At 43.7% G+C, this 26,451-nt stretch overlaps 1 protein-coding gene across 1 annotated transcript in view; it reads right to left on the reverse strand.

The window, feature by feature from the left end:
* MTMR12 (myotubularin related protein 12) overlaps window positions 1-26,451 on the reverse strand; it is an 89,167-nt gene that overhangs the window by 23,337 nt on the left and 39,379 nt on the right. The window contains exons 3-8 of the mRNA XM_010378014.2: window positions 24,544-24,686; window positions 22,718-22,790; window positions 21,698-21,828; window positions 19,256-19,349; window positions 13,315-13,444; window positions 4,194-4,269 (exon numbers count right to left, since the gene is read on the reverse strand). Coding sequence (XP_010376316.1) covers window positions 4,194-4,269; window positions 13,315-13,444; window positions 19,256-19,349; window positions 21,698-21,828; window positions 22,718-22,790; window positions 24,544-24,686 — 647 coding nt within the window. The remainder of the gene's footprint in view (window positions 1-4,193; window positions 4,270-13,314; window positions 13,445-19,255; window positions 19,350-21,697; window positions 21,829-22,717; window positions 22,791-24,543; window positions 24,687-26,451) is intronic.

Below are 26,451 nucleotides of genomic sequence, written 5' to 3' on the forward strand. Positions count from 1 at the left end.
GACAGCATGGAGACGTGAAAATGTTCTGGAACAGACTGTGGTAATGGTTGCAAAACATTGAGAATATACTAAATGTCACTATGGGAAATTTTATGTTATGTGTATTTTACCATAATTTTTAAAGATTCTGTGAATGAAAGATTGATCATTCATAATCTAGCCCCAAACTATCTCTTCAATCTTAGCTTCCTATGCACCTACTGCAAATTACCTGTTACTATTGATTTGAGTGCTTATGTGCCAGGTCCTAGAGAAAATATATGGACATGCAATCTTGCAGATCAGTGGTTCTCAAACTTTTTGGTCTTACACCCCTTTATGTTCTTAAAAATTATTGAGGACCCTGAAGAGCTTGTGTCTACATAAGCTATAGCTATTGATATTTACCACATTAGAAATTAAAACTGAGAAACTTTTAAAATACTAATTCATTTTAAAACAGTAATTACCAGTTACCTGTTACTGTAAATAACATTTTCCAACCAAAATCATACAGGAAGATAAACGGCATTGTTTTGTGTTTTCGCAAATCTCTTAAATACATGGTTTAAGAGAATATAGTTGGATGTTCTTATCTGCTTAACAACAAAAATAAGCACGGAGAATAAGTGTAAACACCAGTAGGTTCAATACGAACAACAGAAAGAAGAACAGGTAAAGACGAAGCCAGAGAGGGGCTTACAGTCACTCACATTACCTAGTTTTCACATTTTCTGTAAGTCTCTTAAGAGTCAGAGGAGACAGATGCAAAACAGAAAACAGTCCAGATCACCTAAAGCAGGGGTTTTCAACCTGCATTTTTTGCCCCCCACCCCACCCACAAGGGGGACATTTGGCAATGTCTGAACATATTTGTTGGTTGTCACAACTCACAGGGCAGGGGTGCTACTGGCACCTCAGAAAATGCTACTGGCAGTACTGATGCTATATATTCTACAATAATGGCCCCCACAACAAAGAATTTAATGGCCCCCACAACAAAGAATTATCTGGCCTCAAGTATCAATAGTGCCTAGGTTGAGAAACCCTGTCTTAAACAAAACTAAAAACAAGAGGCTAAAGAAGTACTGTGTACATTTAAAAGGATTGGGTATTCTAGGTTAAGGTATGTAACTTCACCCATTCCAAATATAAAATAAATTACCTTTTAATTTGCTTAAGACCATTTCTGGTGATCTTAATGTTCCAGTCAAATGAAAATTTTATGTTAAAAGAAAAGAGGGAGAAAGAGAGAGATTGGGGGGCTCTATGCTTCCTGGGTAGATGTATAAATTCCATCTTGTGTAATACTTTTTTGCTGTCCATTCACACAAACTCCACTGTAACTTTTGGGACGTATAAATATAGGAATAACTAATGAAATCAGAACATCTTCTCACAGTTTCTTTTCTTTTCTTTTTGAGACAGAGTCTTACTCTGTTGCCCAGGCTAGAGTGCAGTGGAACGATCACAGTTCACTGCAGCTTCGAACTCCTGGCTCAAGGGATCCTCCCACCTCAGTCTCCAGAGTAGCTGGGACTATGGGCATGTGACACCTTACCAGACTAATTTTTTTTTTTTTTTTTTTTTTTTTTTTTTTTTGAGGCGGAGTCTCGCTCTGTCGCCCGGGCTGGAGTGCAGTGGCCGGATCTCAGCTCACTGCAAGCTCCGCCTCCCGGGTTTACGCCATTCTCCTGCCTCAGCCTCCCGAGTAGCTGGGACTACAGGCGCCCGCCACCTCGCCCGGCTAGATTTTTTGTATTTTTAGTAGAGACGGGGTTTCACCGTGTTAGCCAGGATGGTCTCGATCTCCTGACCTCGTGATCCGCCCGTCTCGGCCTCCCAAAGTGCTGGGATTACAGGCTTGAGCCACCGCGCCCGGCCATTTTTTTTTGTTTGTTTGAGACGGAGTCTCGCTCTGTCACCCAGGCTGGTCTCAAACTCCTCGGTTCAAGCAATCTGCCTGCTCTGGCCTCCCAAAGTGCTGTGATTATAGGCGTGAGTCACACTGCCCTGTATGTGCCACAGTTTCTATCAAAGTAATGCCTCAGGCTCCTCACTCAAATCTTATCAGAACACTTGCTACTTCTCAGGCCCAAGGCCTCACTAGAATGCAGAGCATCTACATTTCACACACTGCAGGGATAGAGAAGCAGCCTATTCCTACATATGTGAACAGTTCACCTCTGTTTCTTCCCACAGAGCATACCCTCTTTTCTTTTTTTTCTTTTTGAGATGGAGTCTTGCTCCATTGCCCAGGCTGGAGTGCAGTGGTGTGATCTTGGCTCACTGCAACCTCCGGCTCCTGGGTTCACGCCATTCTCCTGCCTCAGCCTCCCGAGCAGCTGGGACTACATATGCCCGCCACCACGCTCGGCTTTTTTATATTTTCAGTAGAGACAGGGTTTCGCTGTATTAGCCAGGATGGTCTCAATCTCCTGAACTCGTGATCTGCCCGCCTTGACCTCCCAAAGTGCTGGGATTACAGGCATGAGCCACCTTGTCCAGCAAGCAAACTGTCTTTTCTAGATCCCTCTATGAAAGACTGAAAGATAGAGACTCTTATTTTCATTCCTCTAACGCATTTGTTTTCAAAATGTAGTATACACTACCCTGGGACGTCTCAAGATCCTATCAGGTGGTCTGAGAGGCCACAGATATTTTCATAATAATACTAAGATATAATTTTGTCATATGTACCGTGGTGACTTTCGCACTGATGGTACAAAAGCAGTGGTGGTAAAACTGCTGGTGAGAGTACCAATTAAGGCAGGGCCACTCAACTGTACTGATGCTCACTGTATTCTTTACTGCCACACCAGCAGAAAACAAGTTTCACTTGAGAATGTCCTTAATAAAGAACTAAAAATTATGAATTTTATTCATTGTGACCAACTCTGGCCCAAAAACATGCTTTTAAACATCTGAATCAGTGGCATATATTTAGAAATCAGGAAAACTCACATTAAAATCTGTATCTAGGCAAGGCGTGGTGGCTCACGCCTATAATCCCAGCACTTCGGGAGGCTGAGGCAGGCAGATCACCTGAGGCCCAGAGTTCGAGACCAGCCTGGTCAACATGGCGAAACCCTGTCTCTACTAAAAACACAAAAAATTAGCCAGGCCTAGTGGTGGGCGCCAGTAATCCCAGCTACTCGGGGATTACAGCAACAAAGTATGCTGACAATCTAGAAGAAAGAAATGTCATCAAGTTTTAGTACAACACTTAATTCATAATATATGAAAGCTCAATTTCAATGAATATGATGAATACAAGCAGCGTGTTAAGCAGGAGAATTGAGGCAGGAGAATTGCTTGAACTTGGGAGGCGGAGGCTGCAGTGAGCAGAGATTGGGCCACTGCACTCCAGCCTGGGCAACAGGAGTGAAACTTCGTTTAAAAAAAAAAAAAAAAGAATCTGTTATCTCAGGACATCTGGCAACACTTGGCTCATATTCCCATGTGGCACATACTGGCTGGCACTGAAGAGATGTCCCCCTAGACCAGGCAGAGGGCCTCTGGTTCACTGCAAGGTCATACTCATTACCTGCGTGGCCTCCAAGGGCTTCTGGGCATGTGACCCTGCTTAACCATACCTCCACCCATATGGGAGTGACCCTTTTGGTGAACCAGCTGTGCACACAGCACAGCATTTATTTATAATTCTCATTCCTTACTAAATACCCTGCAGGTCTGGCAATTCCCAACCACCAATTAGAAACTGGAGTAACTGCCAGAGTCTTGCTTTCTTTGATCAGTGACACATTAAATATGGTTCCAATCCCACTCTACTCTGTGAAAACTAAGAAGCACTCCATGTTTTCTCTGGGAGAAAACACCACCATGCCCGAACAAAGATTAACGGCAGGGGCCAAAAAGAAGCTTAAATCCTACTACCCTTGGTGCGGTTTGGCTCAGGTTCAAAATGACTTAGGTGTTAAACCAGGCTTGCTTTCAACACCAGACAGATCTATGATCCTTTTAAAGCTCCATTAATGTCTCTTCTAAAAACTCAAGTGCATTTGTGAAAACTTTAGAACTCTGTCCCAATCACATTTAAGAGACTCCTCTAGGGAGTCCCTAAGATATTTTTGGATTGCTCTTGGACTGAAAACAAACTCTAGAACCAAAGCCAAGGGCTTTCAGTAGGATCATTTTTGCCAGGATAGACCAATGCATGACCCACGTCTCTTAGGGTTCCCAGATACACTTACTGGTATGCCGTGACCCTGAAAGCGCTGCACATTCTCTTCAGGAAGAGGGGTGGGGACAACAAAGTGTGCTGGCAATCTAGAAGAAAGAAATGTCATCAAGTTTTAGTACAACACTTAATTCACAAAATTTCTCAATTTCAATGAATACGATGAATACAAGCAAAACGTTAAGCAGACGGGACCATATTTCCCTGTTGAGAACTAGCTCAGAGGAACTGCTGCTCTCGGTGTGGCATAAAGCACTCTGGACAAATCAGTGGGGAATCTAAGTTCAAACTGTGGCTCTACAACCCCAGGTAATTTATTCTACCTCTCTGGGTCTGTTTCCTTGTTCAGAAATGAAGGGATAGGAAAATACGATACCTAAAAGCATAGAATTATGAAATTGGGAGTATTGTTCTCATCATATAGTAGCCGAATAAGCACCTGTGTTGTTTTCAGTTAAACTAATAGGAAAAACAGTAATTATGATGTTTGCTGCCCAGACATTTTATCAAGTGCTCTGACAAGAACATTTAAGTGCTACTGTGTACCAACCACTGTTCTAATTACTTAACATTATCCATTTAATCCTCCCAACAATTCTATGAGATATGTAATATTATTTCCATCTTACAGATAAAGAAACTGAGACACAATGCTGCTAAGACTCTCCCCTGGTTACACAACTAGTTAGCATACAGTGCAGCAGGGACCTGAAGCAAAGCAGTGGGACTTCAACTTCTATAGGAGAAAATTTAGTCTCTAAAAAGAACCACCTTGTTAAGTAGTAGGATATGGCAGAATGAAAGATCAAAGTTACATGGGGACATCATCTCTTAGGCAGCAGATGCAGGTTTCTGTTAATAAGAAAACTGCTTAAGTTTCTATCACTGTGAATCTATAAGAATCTGTAAGCATCTTTCCCCCAAAGAGCTTGAAATAAAGACTCACAAGAAGTAAGGTGCTTATGGTGTTAAGTTACAATGGAAAATAATCAATGGCATTTGTATGCATGCTGCATGTGTGATGTAGATCAGTTCATAGGAGATGGAGCAACAAATAAATATCACCATGGGGCTGTGATCATCAAAACCCAAGCTGTGGAAAACTATCAGTCAAGTTTCTTCAACATATTGCAAGAAAAATATGATGGCTTGAAAATCTACAGATGAGGCCGGGCGCGGTGGCTCAAGCCTGTAATCCCAGCACTTTGGGAGGCCGAGACGGACGGATCACGAGGTCAGCAGATCGAGACCATCCTGGCTAACATGGTGAAACCCCGTCTCTACTAACAAATACAAAAAACTAGCCGGGCGAGGTGGCGGGCGCCTGTAGTCCCAGCTACTTGGGAGGCTGAGGCAGGAGAATGGCTTAAACCCGGGAGGCGGAACTTGCAGTGAGCTGAGATCCGGCCACTGCACTCTAGCCTGGGCGACAGAGCGAGACTCCGTCTCAAAAAAAAAAAAAAAAAAAAAAAAAAGAAAATCTACAGATGAAGCAATTTAACAAACCTACCAATCTCAATGAATCTTGATTAATTTTAAAAAAGATTAAAAAGATGACAGAGAAACGGTTTAAAACTCTGTAAGACACGGCCAAATGCGGTGGCTCACAACTGTAATCTAGCACTTTGGGAGGCCGAGGCGGGCAGATCACGAGGTCAGGAGATTGAGACCATCCTGGCTAACATGGTGAAACTCTCTCTCTACTAAAAATACAAAAAATTAGCTGGGGGTGGCCGCAGGCGCCTGTAGACCCAGCTACTCCGGAGGCTGAGGCACGAAAATGGTGTGAACCTGGGAGGTGTGGCTTACAGTGAGCTGAGATCGTGCCACTGCACTCCAGTCTGGGCAACAGAGCAAGACTCTGTCTCAAAAAAAAAAAAAACTTGTAAGACACTGGGGAAAATCTGAACAGTAACTGGATATTAAAAAATTAATGGGACATTTGAAAGGTGTGATAATGGTCTTATGGTTATATTTATAAAGAGTCCTTAATTCTTAGAAATATATACTGAAATATTTGTGAATGCAATGCCACAAACTTTGGAATTTATTTCAAAATAATCCTGGCTGGGCATGGTGGCTCACGCCTATAATCCCAACAGTTTGGGGGCCAAGGTGGGAGGGCTGCTTGAGGCCAGGAGCTTGAGACGAGCCTTGGCAACATAGTGAGACCCCATCTCCACACACACACAGAAAAATTAGCTGGACATGGTGGCACATACCTGTAGTCTCAGCTACTTGGGAGGATCACTTGAGCCTCCAGGAATTCAAGGCTGCAATGAGCCATCACTGTGCCACTGCACTTAAGCCTGGGTGACCCTGTCTTTAAAAAATTAAAACAAGATAATCCAAGAGAAGGTGAAGGAGGTGGGAGTATAGAGAAAACAAAATTGGCCATCAGTTGATAACGGTTGAGTCTGGGTACTTTAGAGTAAATGGGAATTCATCATATCTTCTTTCCTTTTATACTGCTTGAAATTTTGCATTTAAAAAAACATGGGCTGGGCGTGGTGGCTCACGCCTGTAATCACAGCACTTTGGGAGGCTGAGGTGGGTGGATCACGAGGTGAGGAGTTTGTGACCAGACTGGCCAAGATGGTGAAACCTCGTTTCTACTAAAAATACAAAAATTAGCCGGGCATGGTGGTGGGCGCCTGTAATCCCAGCTATTTGAGAGGCTGAGGCAGAAGAATCGCTTGAACCCAGGAGATGGAGGTTGCAGTGAGCCAAGATTGTGCCACTGCACTCTAGCCTGGGCAACAGAGCAAAACTCTGTCTCAAAAAAAAAAAAAAAACCTTGGGCTGGGCATGCATGGTAGCTCACATTGTAATCCCAGAATGTGGATCACCTGAGCTGAGGAGTTCAAGACCAGCCTAGGCAACACGGCAAAACCCCCTTACTACTAAAAATATAAAAATACAAATATAAATAAAATATAGATATAAATTTTTTATAGTCATATAAAATACAAAAAATTGAGCCGGGCATAGTGGCGGGCACCTATGGTCCCAGCTACTAAGGAGACTGAGGCGGGAGAATCACTTGAGCCCAGGGGGCAGAGGTTATAGTGAGCAGAGATTATGCCACTACACTCTAGCCTGGGTGACACAGCGAGACCTTGTCTCAAAAAAAAAATCCAAAACCAAGAAATCTTAAAAGTAATTTAATGAAGAAAAAAGTTCCAATAAGATTGTGATGGAAAACCAGGTTTGGTCACTAAGACACTTCAAACCATCAAAACTGTGAAGAATGTTTGCCTTCTGAAGTTCTGAAGTACTCCTGAAATATTTATTGTAAGTCTGCCTGAATGGGTGACTGGTAAGGCATCCCTTTTTCAGGTGTAGTCACTGAAGTAAAAACCTCTCCATAGATCAACTGCTCTTAAAACACAGACTGCTCATTCAAATCAAGTGGGAAGATTAAAAGATTACCAATGCCCAAGCTCCATCCAAGAACTATTTTTGTTTTGTTTTGTTTTGTTTTGTTTTTGTTTTTGTTTGAGACGGAGTCTCGCTCTGTCACCCAGGCTGGAGTGCAGTGGACAGATCTCAGCTCACTGCAAGCTCCGCCTCCTGGGTTCACGCCATTCTCCTGCCTCAGCCTCCCAAGTAGCTGGGACTACAGGCGCCTGCCACCTCGCCCGGCTAGTTTTTTGGATTTTTAGTAGAGACGGGGTTTCACCGTGTTAGCCAGGATGGTCTCGATCTGCTGACCTCGTGATCCGTCCGTCTCAGCCTCCCAAAGTGCTGGGATTACAGGCTTGAGCCACCGCGCCCGGCCATCCAAGAACTATTAAATCAGAAGCTTAATAGCTGTCCAGGTAAGCAGTTGGGATGAACACTGTTGTTCCAGAAGATCCTGCTACTCATAGTTTCAGTAGCATGACCTGGAAGCTGATGAGGACTGCAGACGCTCCAGCCTCCCTGAACCTACTGAGTCAGATTTTGAATATTAGACAGGAGCCTCCAGTGATTAGATACACATTAAACGGAGATGCACTGCTCTATATGGTAACTTACAAACAGGCCACTGTTTCTCAACCTTTTCAGGACAGTCACCTGTGCAGTTGTTCAAACCAGATCCTGAGCTCCTTCCTCAGTGGCTCATGCTACAAAGCTGGACTGGGGCCCCATGGTTTTAAAAAAATTTCCATGTCTTCCCCAACTAGTGAGGTTGAATATTTTAAACTATTAGTTCACTGGTTGGTTTTCTTACAGATAGTCTTTCACCAAAACAAACAAACAAACAAAAAAAAATGTATTGGCAAATATCCCATCCATCACCCAGCAGAGAAGGCTGTACAGAAACGAAGAATCCTGTAGTCAGTGAGGGGTGTGGAAGGTGTCCTCTCCTGACTACTTAATTCCAGGTGGATTCCACGGAGTCCCCACTGTGAGATTCCCATTGGATAAAGCAATTAATCCTCCCTCCTTGGAAAGCAGTCATTTCAGTCACTAAGATGAGTTTAGAACACAAAGTAAACAGTCCCTGCAAATACAAGATGACTTTACTCATGGAAAGTTGTGTATCTACTCAGGCACAACCTCCCAGAACAGCAATGTCTTCCTGTGCCTGCAACACTTCCTAGGTCCCTCTGTGTGGTACACACTCCACAAGGCCACATACCATCCTATGCGTTTACAGGGAAGTGGGATGAGAGAAAGGTTAGGAGAAGAATGAGAAAGAGAAGACACCTGTAGCACCGAACTAGCCAGCTCTGACCTTGTGGGAAAGTGAAGTAGATAGTTCCTTGTTCTTACCCAAACTGACTGCAGGTCCCCCTTTAAACACAAAGAGGGCTTTCCCTTCTTTCTCCTATTTATTGAGCTCCTCTTAGAAGCCAACCACCGTGCTGGGTACTGAGGATATAACAATGCACAAAAACAGCATCCTTTAACTTCACAGAGCTGTAGGCTGCAGAAACTCACATTAACCAAATGATACAAAATAACAACAAACTTGCCATTGCAGGGAGTGCTGTGAAGAGGGGCAGACAGAGCAATGAAAACTCAGAAGGACATCTGACTTAGTCTTGGGAAAGCTCGCAATGAAAGTGGTACCTGGGGCTGGGCACAGTGGCTCAAACCTGTAATCCCAGCACTTTGGGAGGCTGAGGCGGGCAGATCACTTGAGGTCAGGAGTTCAAGACCAGCCTGGCCAACATGGTGAAACCCCATCTCTACTAAAAATACAAAAATTAGCTGGGCATGGTGGCACACGCCTCTAATCCCAGATACTCGGGAGGCTGAGGCAGGAGAATCGCTTGAACCTGGGAGGCAGAGGTTGCAGTGAGCTGAGATCATACCACTGTACTCCAGCCTGAGTGACAGAGTGAGACTCAGTCTTAAAAAAAAAAAAAGCGGTAGCTGGGGTAAGATCCAACTGAAGTGGAGTTAATTATACTTGTGCAGCTAGAAGCAAAAAAAGGACTTCCAGACAGGAGCCTGCGGGCAAGACCTGTGGCAGGGAGGTCAGTATGGCCAGAGGGGTGGGACACGAAGCTGCAGTCAAACCATGAGGGGCCTTTAGAGTGCTTGTTGAGGGCTCTGTTCTATACCAAAAACAGCAGGAAGCCAATGAAGCTGGGGACAAGTGCCATGAGAGGCGTGTGGAGTAGCCTGCTTGGCATGCGACATGGAGAATGGATGCTGGGGCACCAGTGGATGGGGGACACCATGGAGCAGAGACTACAGTGGTCCAAGGGGGAAACAAACCACAGAGCTTTTCCTGTATATTTCTAACATGCTAACACCTATGCAAATGCCAACTAATTAGTATGTGGCAGGATTTTTTTTAAAAAACAATTCTGGGAACTTATGTTAGTATCAACATCTCATTACAAACTATTATCTCCTAGGAGCAGGGGTTTCTAACTTCTTTCTGAGCAAGAGCCAGCTTTATCCTTTCAAGCTTTAAAACCGGGAAAGAGAAAAGAACAGGGTGTGGCTGATAATGAGGTCCTTGGTGGGGGTCAGGACCCTGGCAGGCCCTTCCCCACTGTCACCACAGCTCACACTGTGAAGGGACTGCAGGGCTGCGGCGAGGGGTCCAGTGGCAGCAACCTTGTAAATATGGAGAATGATCAAAATCAAAACTGATTACTGAAGAGGCCTATCAGAACCATGATACAAAGAGCTCCACAAAAATACAAAGTTGTATGAATCTGTTAATAGGGTGTTAGGGAGTATGTTCCAAAATGATAATATTCAAGCTTCTGAAAACAGATTATACAGTCATGCTTTAAAAATGTAGGTCAGCCAGGCACGGTGGCTCACACGTGTAATCCCAGCACTTTGGGAGGCCGAGGCAGGCAGATCAGTTGAGGTCAGGAGTTCAAGACCAGCCTGGTCAGCATGGTGAAACCCCGTCTCTACTAAAAATACAAAAATTAACAGGGCATGGTGGCAAGTGCCTGTAATCCCAGCTACTCAAGAGGCTGAGGCAGGAGAATCACCTGAACCCAGGAGGCAGAGGTTGCGGTGAGCCGAGATCGTGCCACTGCACTTCAGCCTGGGTGACAGAGCGAGACTCTAGTCTTTAAAAAAAAAAAAAAAAAGTAGGTCAGATTATATCTGCCTCTGCTCAGCCTCCCTCTCACTGTCCTCACAACAATGTCTCTGGACCCATCATCTCCCACTCCTCTCCTTTGCTTGCTCCTCTTCCACCCCTGGGCGCCTTGCTGTTCCTCACACAGGCCTTTGCCCTTATTCCTCCCTTCACTTGGAATGCTCCTCCCTCGGGTGTCCTCTGACTCAACCTTTCACTTCTTTCACTTTCCTATGCTCACAAGCTACCACGCAAAACCTTACTCCCACCATGCAAAACCTTCCCGACTGACCCTCCCATCATCACCTCCAGCACTCCCTAACCAAGTGCTGGATCTGTTTTTCTCCACAGCACTTATCTTTTAACATGTTATAATTACTTCTTTATTCTACCATCATCTTCCTCCCTCCAGAATGATAGCTCCAGGAGGGCAGAGGTTTTCAGATCGCTGTTGATCGCTGCCATCTCTAATAGCTAGGACACTGCCAAGCACGTGGTAGGCACTCAAAAATTTTTGTTGAATGAATAAAAGAAGTGCTCAATAAAAGGGAAGAAAAAGGCCAGGTGCAATGGCTCACGCCTGTAATCCTGGCACTTTGGGAGGCCGAGGAGGGTGGATCACGAGGTCAGGAGATCGAGACCATCCTGGCTAATAGGGTGAAAACCTGTCTCTACCAAAAATACAAAAAATTAGCCAGGTGTGGTGGCAGGCGCCTGTAGTCCCAGCTACTCAGAAGGCTGAGGCAGGAGAATGGCGTGAACCCGGGAAACAGAGCTTGCAGTGGGCTGAGATTGCGCCACTGCACCCCAGCCTGGGCAACAGAGCAAGACTCCATCTCCGAAAAACAAACAAACAAACAAAAAAAAAAGGCAGGGCACGGTGGCTCACGCCTGTCATCTCGACACTTTGGGAGGCCGAGGTGGGTGGATCACAAGATCAGGAGATCGAGACCACGGTGAAACCCCGTCTCTACTAAAAATACAAAAAAGTAGCCGGGCGTGGTGGCGGGCGCCTGTAGTCCCAGTTACTCAGGAGGCTGAGGCAGGAGAATGGCGTGAACCCGGGTGGCAGAGCTTGCAGGGAGCCGAGATTGCACCACTGCATTCCAGCCTGGGTGACAGAACGAGACTCCATCTCAAAAAAAAAACAGGGAAGAAAATATACAATATAAATTCAGACATGCTTTTTTAAAGTTTTACACTTAGAGATACAATAATGGCAACAACAATAAAAAGATACAAATATACAAATTCATTTTTGAGTATTTAAGAGACACTTTAAGATTTTCTTTAAAAACCTAGAATGGCTGGGCATAGTAGCTCATGCCTGTAATCCCAGCACTTTGGGAGCCTGAGGTGGGAGGATGGTTTGAGTCCAGGAGTTTGAGACCAGCCTGGACAACATATCGAGATCCCAGTCTCTGCAAAAAATACAAAAATTAGCCCGGGTTTAGTAGTGCACACCTGTAGTCCCAGATACTCAGGGGGCTGAAGTGCAAGGATCATTTGATACCAGGAGGTAGAGGCTGCAGTGAGCTGTGATCACGCCACTGTACTCCAGCCTGGGGGACAGAGAGAGACCCTGTCTTAAAATGAATAAATAAATAAGTACGTAATAAAAAGCTAGTACTGATGTGGAGAAATAAACTCTCATACACTGTTGGTAGGAATGTAAAATGGCACCATCTCTGTGAAAAAGTCTGTAAGTTCCTCAAAAGGGTAAACACAAATTTCCACACGATCAAGAAAAATAAAAACATACATCTACACAAAAATTTGTAATTGAATGTTCATATTAATATCATTCATGGCCAGGCACGATGGCTCATGCCTGTAAGTCTAGAAGTTTGGGAGGCCGAGGTAAGAGGATTGCTTGAGCCCAGGAGTTCAAAACCAGACTGGGGAAACTGGTGAAACCCCATCTCTACAATAAATAGAAAAATTAGACAGGCATGGTGGTGCACGCCTATGGTCCCAGCTACTCAGGAGGCTGAGGTGGGAGAATCACTTGAGCCGAGGCAGAGGTTCCAGAGAGCTGAAATGGCACCACAGCACTCCAGCATGATGCAGCATGGGTGTCAGAGCGAGACCCTGTCTTAAACAAAAACAAAAACAAAAAACCAAAAAACGTTATTCAAAGAGGCAAAAAGTGAAAATAACCCAATTGTCCATCAACAAATAGACGGATAAATTAAATATATCCACAGTATGGAATATTAGGAATAAAAAAAGAATGAAATTCTGATACAAGCTGCAAAATAAACAAACTTGGAAAACATGCTAAGTAAAAGAAGCAAGTCATAAAAGATCACATATGATATGATTCCATTTATATGAAATGTTCACAATAGGCAAGTCTATAGTGACAGAAAGTAGATTAGTGGTTGTCTAGGGTTGGGGAGGTACAGAGAGGCATTCAGGGAAAATGGGGAGTGACAGTCAGTGGGTATGGAGTTCCTTTTTGGGATGATGAAAATGTTCTAAACTGACTGTGGTAATGGCTGCACAACTCTGTGAATATACTAAAAAACACTGAACACTTTCAATGGGTGAATTGTACAGCATGTGCCCAGCATGGAAAGCTTACCTCTCACAGACTTTATAGCCTTCGTTGACACTCACTGCTTTGTACTTCATGTTGCCTTTGGTCCGTTCCAGTTCCCAACACCAGTCCTTAAGTGTGTCAAACATTACGGTATGGTTCTTGGGATCAGTGACTAAGAGAACAAAATGTAAAAGACAATAAAATCCTTCCATGAAGCACTGGTATTTTCATTATGTGACAATCCCTCCTTAGGTTTTGGTTTCCTCCACTAAGCCCATTTTTATCTGAGCAGAATAAATTGATTGCTTAATCCCAACCTTGTTCCATTTTTTGTCATTAATCCAAAATTATGACTGAGTCTCTGTCTTTTTCTTTTTTTTTTGAGATGGAGTCTTGCTCTACTGCCCCTGCCGGAGTGCAGTGGCCAGTGGTGCCATCTTGGCTCACTGCAACCTCCTCCTCCTGGGTTAAAGTGATTCTCCTGCCTCAGCCTCCTGAGCAGCTGGGACTACAGGAACGTACCACCACATATGGCAAATTTTTGTATTTTTAGTAGAGATGGGTTTCACCATGTTGGCCAGGTTGGTCTCAAACTCCTGACCTCAAGTGATCCACCTGCCTCAGCCTCCCCAAGTGCTGGGATTACAGGAGTGAGCCATCACACCTGGCCAGCTCAGTCTTTTTACATTGTAGGAACTGAGTTCCACTCCTTGGAAAAGTAATTTATAGCTCCATTTCTAGTCATCTGATCATGAGTTAATTTATATAACACAAGAAGATCATGTGAAGCACTAAAATATAGGCTTGGCACAAATGCTAAAGTGACAAAATATTTTTAGCCCTGCCAATGTGTGCATAAGACGGCCAACTAATTTGAATAGTATCTCAGGCTCTTCAATGTAAATCCTCCTTCAGTTTGAAGATGCACTGCTTGTAAGAGGATTTGTCTAGTGTGACAACTGGTTCCTGAAGGTCATAAACAGATGATAGCCATGGTGAGGATCACGGCCTGCTAGCCAAGGGCTGAATCATGGTTATGGGCACGTACTTCTATCCCCAACCCAGCCCTGCCACTACCTACTAGGACAAAATGCCCTGGAGCACTGCTCTTGCAGACTTGCAGATTGTCCTTGGTCTTCTCCCAAGCCACAGCACTGCTTGCCGGGTATTTACACATGTACAATAGTCTTGAGTATATACACAACTTCTATCACAAACAGTTCAAGTCTTTGCACATCTAAAAAACCAAGCCTTCTGGGAAAAACAAAGGGTTTACAAAAATTACCCCAGCTCCTTTTAATAAAACCAGATCATAGTAAAAATAAGAATAATGATGATGATGATAATAGTTAGTGCTTATATAGCACTTACTAGGTACTAGGTACTGTTCTGAACATAACACCATTTTTTTTTTTTTTTTTGAGACGGAGTCTCGCTCTTTCGCCCAGGCTGGAGTACAGTGGCGTGATCTCGGCTCACTGCAACCTCTGCCTCCCCGGTTCAAGTGATTCTCCTGCCTCAGCCCCCTGAGTAGCTGGGATTACAGGCACCGACCAACAGGCCTGGCTAATTTTTGTATTTTTAATAGAGGCGGGGTTTCACCATTTTGGTAGGGCTGGTCTTGAACTCCTGACCTCATGATCCATCCACCTGGCCCTCCCAAAGTGCTGGGATTACAGGCGTGCGCCACTGTGCCCAGCCTATATTACATTTTATTAACTCAATCCTCACAACCCTATAGAATAGATAATACCACAGGTATGATCATTTCCTCTATTTTACAGATAAGGCACAGAAAGGTCAAGTAAGTTGCCTATGTCACAAAGCTAGGTAGTAATGGAACCGGGATTCAAACCCAGGAAACTATAAAAGAAATTTCTGTAAAGTTCTAATCCTGCCCCTCCAAATCCCACCAAAAAAAAAAAAAAAAAAAATCCCCATGGATATAAAGTAGTAACCACATTCCCATTTACCACAGTAGGCCATCTTCTAGGCAATACAGGCAAGTCCTTCCCTAAAATGCCATGTCATAAGCATTTAGGACCTTCCAACCAAAACACATTTGTGAATTATGAAGCCAGGGAATAATTAAAGGCATCAAATTGCAAAGCACCCACGTCTACAAACCCGTATTCAATGAAAAACCTATTTGGTCAATTAGCATCTATGAGTTATAACCTTTACTTCTCAAAAAAAATGAGGGCTGGAAGGAAGTAGAAGAAGAGTGGAATTAAATCAGAATGAAAGATGCTATTAATACATATCCTGGGCCTCTGGCGCAAAAAGCCATCAGAAGGTAATGAAACTGCCAAGGTTGATCAAGGTAAGGGTTTTGGCATGCTGATCCACATACGTTGGCAGGCTGAGAAAGTGTCCTATGCTGGGTACAGAACAAAAATCAGGATACAAGGAAAATCAGAATTCCTGAAAGTAGAATACGATTTTGCAAATGTGCACTCAATAAATGTTTATATAAATTATAGTAATCAATAAGTCATCTTTGTATATGTCATACTGCCACAAATTCTAAGTCAGCGCCCAGTTAATCAGCACTTGTATACACAGCTACAGTAAAAATCTGTCATTCACAAAGATAAACTTAATGAATTAAGGGACAAATTTTATGTTCAACCTAAAACTACTGGGAAGTGTATTTTATGTCAGTGTAATTCTCTGAGCATAATCCGTCCTCAATAATATGCAGTTTTACTCTCAATTAACTCCCAATTAATGACTGCACCTTATGTGCCATCCATTAACAATTTATAGTTCTCACAAGACTTAATGCTGCTATTTTTAAAATAAAGCATTTTAAAATATTTTCTTATTTTAACAGAGTTAAGTGTCATCAACAGGATCACACAGCCAGAAAGCAGCAAGGCCAGGATTTGAACACAGGTCAAATGGACACCAAAACCTATCTATACCTTTGCTATGAAATCACCATAGTTCCCAAAATGCAGCATGCTCTCTGAGATAGCTACATCTCTGTACACGCCAATCCCTCTGCCCAAAATACTCCTTTAAGCCTACCAGATGCTCCACTATCTACTAAGGCCCAGGCTTCTCCCCCGATAGTCCACCCACCCCCAGAGGGTGGGTGCCTCCACAGAGGACACATCACTCAGCTTCCTCTCCTATATGACTTTACGCTTCTTTTTTTTTTTCTTGACTTTACACTTCTTGAGGGCAGGGATTTAGTCCCGTTTATCTCCATATACCCACAGAGCTTGGCTAACAGCAAGCAGTCAATACATATTTACTAAAAGAACGGATAGTGACAAAGCAACTCTGCCTTCCAGAAAGCCTTATGACAAAGCCTTGTGTGCTTTTAAAAGAAACTGCTAGGCTGGGCACGGTGGCTCATGCCTGTAATCCCAGCACTTTGGGAGGCCAAGGCAGGCAGATCACTTGAGGTCAGGAGTTTGAAACCAGCCTGGCCAACATAGTGAAACCCTGTCTCTACCAAAAATACAAAAATTAGCCAGGCGTAGTGGCATGTGCCTATAATCCTAGCTACTCGGGAGGCTGAGGCAGGAGAATCACTTGAACCTGCGAGGTAGAGGTTGCAGTGAGATGAGATCCCATCACTGCACTCCAGCCTGGGTGACAGTGTGAGACTTGTCTCAAAAAAAAAAAAAAAAAAAAAAACCCAACAACAAAAAACACACTGCCACTTCGCTGACAAAAAGTACATAGGACTCAGGATCACTCAACATCAACTTCATGTTAAGAGTAATGGAAGGAGCTGGGCGAAGTGGCTCACACCTGTAATCCCAGCACTTTGGGGGGCCAAGGCGGGAGGATTACAAAGTCAGGAGTTCGAGACCAGCCTGGCCAACATGATGAAACCCCATCTCTACTAAAAATACAAAAAAATTAGCTGGGTGTGGTGTCACACACCTGTAATCCCAGCTACTCAGGAGGCTGAGGCAGGAGAATTGCTTGAACCTGGGAGGCAGAGGTTGTAGTGAGCCAAGATCATGCCAGCACACTCCAGCCTGGGCGACAGAGCAAGACCCTGTCTCAGAGAAAAAAAAAAGGAGTAACGAACGGGTCCTTGAACCTGTAATCCCATCACTTTGGGAGGCCGAGGCGGGTGGATCACCTGAGGTAAGGAGTTCAAGACCATCCTGGCCAACAAGGTGAAACCCTGTCTCTACTAAAAATACAAAAATTAGCCGGGCGTGGTGGTGTGCTCTTGTAATCCCAGCTCCTTGGGAGGCTGATGTGGGAGAACTGCTTGAACCCATAAGGCAGAGGTTGCAGTGAGCCAAGATCATGCCACTGTACTCCAGCCTGGGCGACAGTGGGAGACTCCATCTCAGAAAAAAAAAAAAAAGAATAATGGACAGAACAAGTGAACAGACTAAGGCGAAAGAACAAGAAGAAAACAGACATCTGTGAAAACACATCCAATGCCAGGCATTATTAATGGCTAATTCAGATGACCAGAGTTTTGTTCTTAAAAGATTGCTCTGTTTTTCACCAAACTGAATGAAAAACACTGGGAACTTTAAGTTTTGTCTTACTAAATTAGTTGCTGGATGTGCTTTTCTTATGTATAACTGTCCCATTTTCCCTAAAATATTTGCTATAAAGTATGCTCTGGTTGTTTAAAAACTTCCTAGAATGCGGGCTGGGCGCGGTGGCTCAAGCCTGTAATCCCAGCACTTTGGGAGGCCGAGACGGGCGGATCACAAGGTCAGGAGATCGAGACCATCCTGGCGAACACAGTGAAACCCCGTCTCTACTAAAAAATACAAAAAACTAGCCGGGCGAGGTGGCGGACGCCTGTAGTCCCAGCTACTCGGAAGGCTGAGGCAGGAGAATGGCGTAAACCCGGGAGGCGGAGCTTGCAGTGAGCTGAGATCCGGCCACTGCAGGAGAATGGCGTAAACCCGGGAGGCAGAGCTTGCAGTGAGCCGAGGTCCGGCCACTGCACTCAAGCCTGGGCGACAGAGCGAGACTCCGTCTCAAAAAAAACAAAAAAAAACAAAACAAAACTTCCTAGAATGCAAGAAATTCTCTATAGTCTCATGAAATAAAATCAAGTATATTTAAATAGAAAAAAGAACCCAGGGACAAACATGGTTATTTTAAACGTTTCTCAATTTTGTTTCCCTATAGTCTCATATTCCTAGTTATAATATATTGATCTTATTTTTCTTTTTTTTTTTTTTGAGACAGAGTCTCGTTCTATTGCCAGGCTGGAGTGCAGCGGTACAATCTTGGCACACTGCAACCTCCATCTCCTCCATCTCCATCTCAAGCGATTCTCCTGCCTCAGTCTCTCAAGTAGCTGGGATTACAAGTGCACGCCACCATGCCCAGTTGATTTTTGTATTTTTAGTAGAGACAGGGTTTCATCATGTTGGCCAGGATGGTCTTCATCTCCTGACCTCATGATCCACCCACCTCAGTTTCCCAAAGGGCTGGGATTACAGGCGTGAGCCACTGTACCCAGACCTTGATCTAATCTTTCATAAGATGCAACCAATCAAACAATCCCTTGCAAAAAGCAAGCAGACAAACCTAAAAGAAGGTAAACCTTTGTTTTGAGGTTTGAGGTCAGGAGTTTGGAACCAGCCCAGCCAACATGGAGACACCCCATCTCTACTAAAAATATAAAAATTAGTCAGTCATGGTGGTGGGCGTCTGTAATCCCAGTTATTCAGGAGGCTGAGGCATAAGAACTGCTTGAACCCGGGAGATGGAGATTGCAGTGGGCTGAAATCACGCCATTGCACTCCAGCCTAGGCTACAAAGCAAGACTCCATCTTTAAAAAAAAAAAAAAGAAAAAGAAAATCACAGGAAAGAAAATGTAGATATCTGAATAAATCACTCAAGCAAGGGGTGACCAACTGGTAGAGGAGACAGGAAAAAACAAAACAACCCATAGATGGGTTTTCCCCCACTGGCTTCAGGTGGGAATTAGAAGGCTTCTGCTTACCCTCAAATTAGAACCCAGAAGATATTTACCTGTATTGTTTTGTGCAGCAGTCGCATAGGAAAACAGAAACAATCGTTTAAGCAGTTTAGGAGCCTGGGTATGATGAATTATGCCACTGACAATCTAAAAAAAAAATCGAACAATGGATATAGTTATGCTTTTGACAGATAAACACTAAGAGACAAGAGTCAAGGTGTCTAGGTTCTCAGTCATGCCAAAGGGGTTCCAATGGACCACACATTAATTCTCATTTGAACTCTGTATCTATGACGTTAGTTTTTGGAATAATGCCAAATCAACAGGACGCTACCATTTTGTCAGGTTTTCTTTCTTTTTAAAAAATTTTTAGGCCGGGCGCGGTGGCTCAAGCCTGTAATCCCAGCACTTTGGGAGGCCGAGACGGGCGGATCACGAGGTCAGGAGATCGAGACCATCCTGGCTAATATGGTGAAACCCCGTCTCTACTAAAAAATACAAAAAACTAGCCGGGCGACGAGGCGGGCGCCTGTAGTCCCAGCTACTCGGGAGGCTGAGACAGGAGAATGGCTTGAACCCGGGAGGCGGAGCTTGCAGTGAGCTGAGAGCCGGCCACTGCAATCCAGCCTGGGCGGCAGAGCAAGACTCCGTCTCAAAAAAAAAAAAAAAAAAAAAAAAAAAAAAAAAAAAAAAAAATTTTTATTATTTATTTTTTTCATTTTTCTGAGACAGAGTCTCACTCTGCTGCCCAGGCTGGAGTGCAGTGGCACGATCTTGGCTCACTGCAACCTACGCCTCCTGGGTTCAAGCGATTCTCCTGCCTCACCTAGAGTAGCTGGGATTACAGGCCTGCATCATCATGCCCGACTAATCTCTGTATTTTTAGAGATGGGGTTTTGCCATGTTGGCCAGGCTGGTCTCGAACTCCTGACCTCAAGTGATCTACCTGCCTCAGCCTCCCAAAGTGCTGGAATTACAGGCGTGAACCACCCTGCCTGGCCTATTACTGTTGTTATTATTTTTGAGACAGAGTTTCACTCTTGTTGCTTATTGCAACCTCCGCCTCCTGGGTTCAAGCGATTCTTCTACCTCAGCCTCTTGAGTAGCTGCAAATACAGGCATGTGCTACCATGCCGGCTAGTTTTTTGTATTTTTAGTAGAGACAGGGTTTTGCCATGTTGGTCAGGCTGGTCTCGAACACCCGACCTCAGGTGATCCACCCACCTTGGCGTCCCAAAGTGCTGGGATTGCAAGCATTGGCCACCGTGGCCCAGCCCAGTTTGTCAGGTTTTCTAAGAACTCTTAATTTCTAGGGAAAATTTTAAAACATAGTCTAATTTCTCAAAAACAAAGTGCTAAAAAAGGTAAGTGCCACATTAAGTCAGATACTCCAAAACTCTGACATGTCAAAGACTTACAACTGATATCGGATGATAACCAAGACACAGCTGTTCTGATCCATTGTTGAGGACTTTAGGACCTTCTTATGGAAGATAAGGGAAAGAAATCAATCTATCACACTTTCTGTTTGTCTACCACGTGAAACTGAAGTATATTTGGAAAAGTGACTAAAACCATTGTTCAAACTGAAGTTTCTGTCTTCTCAGGAAATGTTCTGTATCTATACTATTCTTTTCTTGCTCAGAATAGATACCAGTCATGTTTATTATTCTAACTGAACTACCACACTCTCTTAAAGAAAATTAAGGAGTTACCACTAAGTGTGCAAACTCACTGTAGCCAAGACAATATACATGAACAGGCCTCCTGCTAGGTTTCCCCTGATGTATTTATACCATCAGAGGGAAAAGTCTGAGATCAATATCTTAATAAGAGAAATCTTGGATACCACTGCACTTCAGCCTGGGTGATAGAGTGAGACTCAGTCTCAAAAAAAAAAACAACCTTAGAAATTACAACAAATATCAAATTGATACAACTACTTTCTGAGTTCACCCAGTTGCATATCTCAACTTGCTGTGGCAACCAGGAGATTAAGTTTACTTAGTCTCCAAAAGCGTATCTGATTATTTGGCTTTGCTCATCTGACCTGTATACTTCCTCCTTTCCATGTACAACCACTACCTCCCACAGGTAAACTCATTTACTCATAGAAGTTGGAATTCTCCATCACTGCTGTCTTGTGGAAAGACTGTCATAAGTGGGAGAATAGGAATAACTTTTAGCTGTCTCATCCTTCCTTCATTTTCCCCTACCGCCTCTTGACCTGGTTTACCACCTCCCACCATTTAGTGGCTCCAGGAATAATAACATTATGAATTGAAGTATTAAAGGTAGCATGTGCCAAGATGATACACAGGCATGCTTTATCAAATTACCTTTCACATTCTAATCAAAGAATATGGGATTACAACCAATTTCAAGTTCACAGAGTGAAAGCCTCCCCTTAACCTTCATGCAACGTAAGCAAAAACTAGAGCTAGTGGGGAAAACCTGATGGGAAATAAAACCTAAAAACACATGCAACTAGTTACCCTTTTGACTTCCTCTTCCTTTGTGTACCTCAGACAAAACTGGAACACTCGAAGGTCTTTGCAGTGGATAATGAGCTTCTCAGGGTATTTCTTCAGTTGTCCAAAGAGAGTTTTCTTTTTCTCATCAAACACTGCAGATCAGCAATGAAATCAGGAAGGGAAATTATGTTACACAGCAATAAGTGAATGCTAAAGAAACGAAGTCGATGATCAATTTCTAGGGATACTTCCCAAGAATGAGAGGAAATGTGCTGCCTGCTTTTTAAGTGACTGCCAAAGGAAGCCCAACCTCTTCCAGCAGGGGCCCTTGCTCTCTGAGAGCATTCAGGGTGCTTCAGCCCTCTGGAGTAAGCACAAGAACAAACAGACTGGCCACTGTTGGCAGAACTGAATCCAATGGCCCAAAGAAAACCCACTCTGAAAGCTGATCTTATAAAAGATGAAAGGGAAATGACTAGAGACATGCTTTCATGACAGTCAATTCCTGGGTTTACAGCTAGGACCCCTCCCTAAGACCCCCTCACTGTCCTAGAATTTTGGCCCACTCAGCACCTAGTAGTCTTGACAACATCATAAATGATCACTGAACGATTTCTGAAGATGCCCCGAATACAAAAACAGAGAAGTGGAACAGAGAGAGGCTTGGCAGGAGAGGCTTGTTTAGTCAGCAGAAAAGACATCCTAATGCAATACAACAGACCTTTTAATCACAGCAGCCTATAAAGTAAAACCTACACAGCTAACTCTGATATCAAAAAGTCTGATCAACATCTAGCATATAATGGCATCAAGTGAAGTATTAGAAAGAACAGGTTCCAAGTTCAAATCCAAGCTCCTCTAGCTAAGTGACCCTATATAAACCACTATACATCTCAATTTTAGCATCTATAAAACAGATTTAAACAAGATGATATATGTGAAAAAATTTTTTTTAATTATAAATGGTCATAAAAATATTATCATCATTATCAGCTATATTCTCAAAGGTTGCCAACACCCTAAGGGAAAACAGATACTTACCTCCATAAATCTGATCAACACAGTGCAGTGTAATGTCATTTTCTCCTACAACCTTATTCTTAAATTGAGTTTCCTAGAAGATTCAAAAGGAAACAACTGTGACTCCTCTGCACACTGTTAGACATTTATAGGCAGAGTAAATCACCATTCTCTACTTGGATATTAAGAAAAAGGGGGAAATGCAGCGACATTCCTAAAAAAGGGACAATGAAGTGTGTGAGAAAAGCTCCTGAGATTCATTCTGAGACAGGGTTTAGCTCTGTCACTCAGGCTAGGCTAGAGTGCAGTGGGGCAATCTTGGCTCACTGTAATCTCCACTTCTCGGGCTCAAGTTAACTTTGCACCTCAGCCTCCTGAGTAGCTGGGACTACAGGCACACTCCACCTCTCTCAGCTAATTTTTGTGTTTTTTCAGAGACATGATTTCGGCATATTGCCCAGGCTGGTCTCGAACTCCTGAGCTCAAGCAATCCACCTGCCTCAGCTTCCCAAAGTGCTGAGATTATAGGCAAGAGCCACCACGCCTGGACCAGAACATGCCATTTCTGGGCTCCTCCTAGACAAACCCACCATGCCACACACAATCACTTTGAGAAGTGTGGGGAAGTCATGTACAGGTTAACATTTCTCCACACAAATGTGAATAGGGGATTGACAGAGCTACCTGAAGTCAGCCTCAGGAAGAACAAGAGATTCAAGTTTCTGGTGAATGCTCTTTGTACAGGACTATGAACCAAGCCCAAGGTCAGATGGAAGAGGCAGCACTGGTGCTGCTTTTTAAAAACCAAGGGTGATCTGGGACAGTTGGCACACTGGGGCCAGGACGTGCCTTGGCTGGGTTTCCACTAACATATGGTGTTCTCCTAGTGGTATGGGCAGTTCTCTCCTTACTTAATTGCTCATTCTTCATGAGTAGTAACAAATTTCACAAGGCCACTGCTACAGGTTCAGATTTAACATAAGGTGAGCCGGGTAAGGTGGCTCATGCCTGTAATCCTAGCACTTTGGGAGGCCAAAGCAGGTGGATTTCTCGAGCTCAGAACTTCGAGACCAGCACGGGCAACATGGCATAACCCTGCCTCTACCAAAAATAACAAAATTAGCCAGGCGTGATGACACACGCCTATGGTCCTAGCTACTCAGGAGACTGAAGTGGGAAGATTATTGGAGCCACGACTGCGCCACTGCACTCCAACCTGAGTGACAGAGTGAGACCCCGTCTCAAAAAAAAAATTAAAAAACACAACAAAAACAGAGTGAACCTAAATTCAAAGGCTGCATTCACCATCGGTTTCATTACTGACTCAGTTCCTAGGTTTAAGGAAGAGCTTAGTATAGAGAAAACGTGGGGAACTAGTATATTTGGAAGATGTTATTCCAGTGAGTGGTATATATTGCACTGCAACACAGAAGAAAATTAAAAATTGACAGTGTCAACACATGAGGTCAAAAGCAAGCCAGTATGATATGAGGCACAGGTGAGAAATTTCTAAACGGTCCTGCCATTGAAAGGAGATCCTGAAAGACAGAGAGTAGGCCAGTGATGAGGAGGACTCTGTCCTTTGTGTTTATTTATGTGGGGCAGTGGGGAGGGTGTGGATGGTGGGAAGTGGAGCAACTGAGTAGCTAGGGGGAAAAAAGACAACAGAGCTACAACTGTACTATTCCCCGCAAACTTCACCAGATGCAGTTCATACATGCAGGATTTCTGTCCTTTGTGTTTACGTGTGTTAGGGGGTAGAGTAATTGAGAAGCTGGGAGAAAAAGACAACAGAACCACAACTGCACTATTGCTTGCAAACTCTGCCAAATGCAGCCCATACATACATCATTATCCAATGCAGATTCATCATCACCCAAGAAGGCAATCTTGAAGTCTGTGCAGACAAGCCTCCCATAGACGCCATGCTGACAGGAATCTTCCTGGACATACTTCAGTACTGTGCTGGCTTCACAAAGCAGCTGTTCACCTGATGGAATCCAAAACAGGTCCTCCTTAAGAGTTCTCAGGGAACACACAATATGTAAACACTGAAGGCTTTCCAGCCCTTTTTACATATGGACAAACATACAATACAACACGGGGCTTCAGAACTTTACACTTTTCAGCATGGCAGGAGCTTCAAAAACATAGGAGAGAAGATGAGGCAGAGTGGAAACCACCAAGAAGTGAAATTGAAATGGCTCAGATACACCTCCATGCAGGACATTTCTGTCTTCTCACTGGGAATAATGGAAATGTCCAAATAGGTACTAATGATCTGAGCTGCACTTTCATGCAGAAATCTTAGTGTTTTCATTACTTTGACCCAAGCAGATGTTCTATAGAAGCAATACCCTAAGTGAACACAGATGGCCTTGCCCTAGTCTGCCCTAAAAAACGCAGATCCCAAGCCCATTTTCCTGTGAAAGGGGGCAGCTTCTAATACTGGAAGTGCTGAGAGAGACTGGCAGTGCCTTCCTGGCCATGGGGCTTCCAGGCAGCTTCCATAGATCCAAGAGGTGCTGCAGCCTTCCACAGCATGACCACCCTTGTTCTGGCTCCACGCTGGGAGGAAAACAGAAGTCAAAGGTTTGTGGGGGAAAAAACGTGTTTCCTCTCTTTCTTAGTTAAGCGTATTTCCTTTCAATGCGTCACCTCTCCTGCTCCATCTGCAGCACCCAGCTGATATGAGAAACTGCAGTCCCTGGAGACAGAAAGTATCCCTCCTTGCAGTTAAAAAGATGAGGATTAGGGAATAGGTCAGTATTCTCTGCCACCTGGAAGCAGAGGAGCCAAAGAGAAGACTATGGGGGAAATGAAAAACTAAGTATAAATGTTTTGCAACAACAACAACAAAAAAAAAACCTAAAGATTTTTCTTCTCACGCAACAGACAACCATCTTCTCCTTGGAATCTCCCTCTTGATAGCTCCTTCAAGGTCTTTAAATTTCCTTTTTGGCTCAAAATTTATTTAGTCTATCTTTCCAAATGAAAACGAACAGTTTCAGACACTCAGAAGGGACATATATTATGGTGCTGTTCCCTCATCTTTCAAGGGGTTAATTAACTCAGGCTGAAACACTAAGGAAACACCGGAAGATGGCTCAGTCACTAGGTCAGCCTCTCGAGAGATCACAGTTTGAAGGAAATAATGAAGACAGGGCCTCATTAGGGTTTAAAATAGTCCCAGAAAAAGTGTCTCTGCCAAGTCCATGGGAGAAGACATGTGAGCAAGGTTTCCTATGCTTTCAACTCCCAACGTGAAACACCTTTTAATGGTGAGGCTCTCCCCAAGACCAGGCCAGCCCCATCTCATGCTCATGTACTAGAGACCAGAAATTAGCATGCACTAGCTAATACAACATTCCTGGTGAGGCCCTCTGCAAACATAGCATGCTGTGCCATAATCAGCTGGTTTATACCAGATCACAGAGTCTAGAAGCATAAGAGTTGGGAGCTAGAAATGATCTTTGTCTAGTTTACGAAACTAGACTCAGAGAAGTTAACTCTGAACTCATCACTGCATACCTACACCTAGATGAGACTGTGAAGTAATTCAGGAGAGGGGAGAATATGCATAATGCTAAGCTAAAAATAAAATTTCCAAATCTATAACCCCAAGAAGAGACAAAACAAGAGGAGATACGGTTTAAGTAATCATTATAGAAAAAAAGTCTTTGACATTTAAAAACATCAAAAAAAGTTACAGAATTCTTTTAGCAAATAAGGTAGATCAGTCAGAAACTTGCACA

This window comes from Rhinopithecus roxellana, chromosome 3 (genome assembly GCF_007565055.1).
Source record: "Rhinopithecus roxellana isolate Shanxi Qingling chromosome 3, ASM756505v1, whole genome shotgun sequence".
Taxonomy (NCBI): domain Eukaryota; kingdom Metazoa; phylum Chordata; class Mammalia; order Primates; family Cercopithecidae; genus Rhinopithecus; species Rhinopithecus roxellana.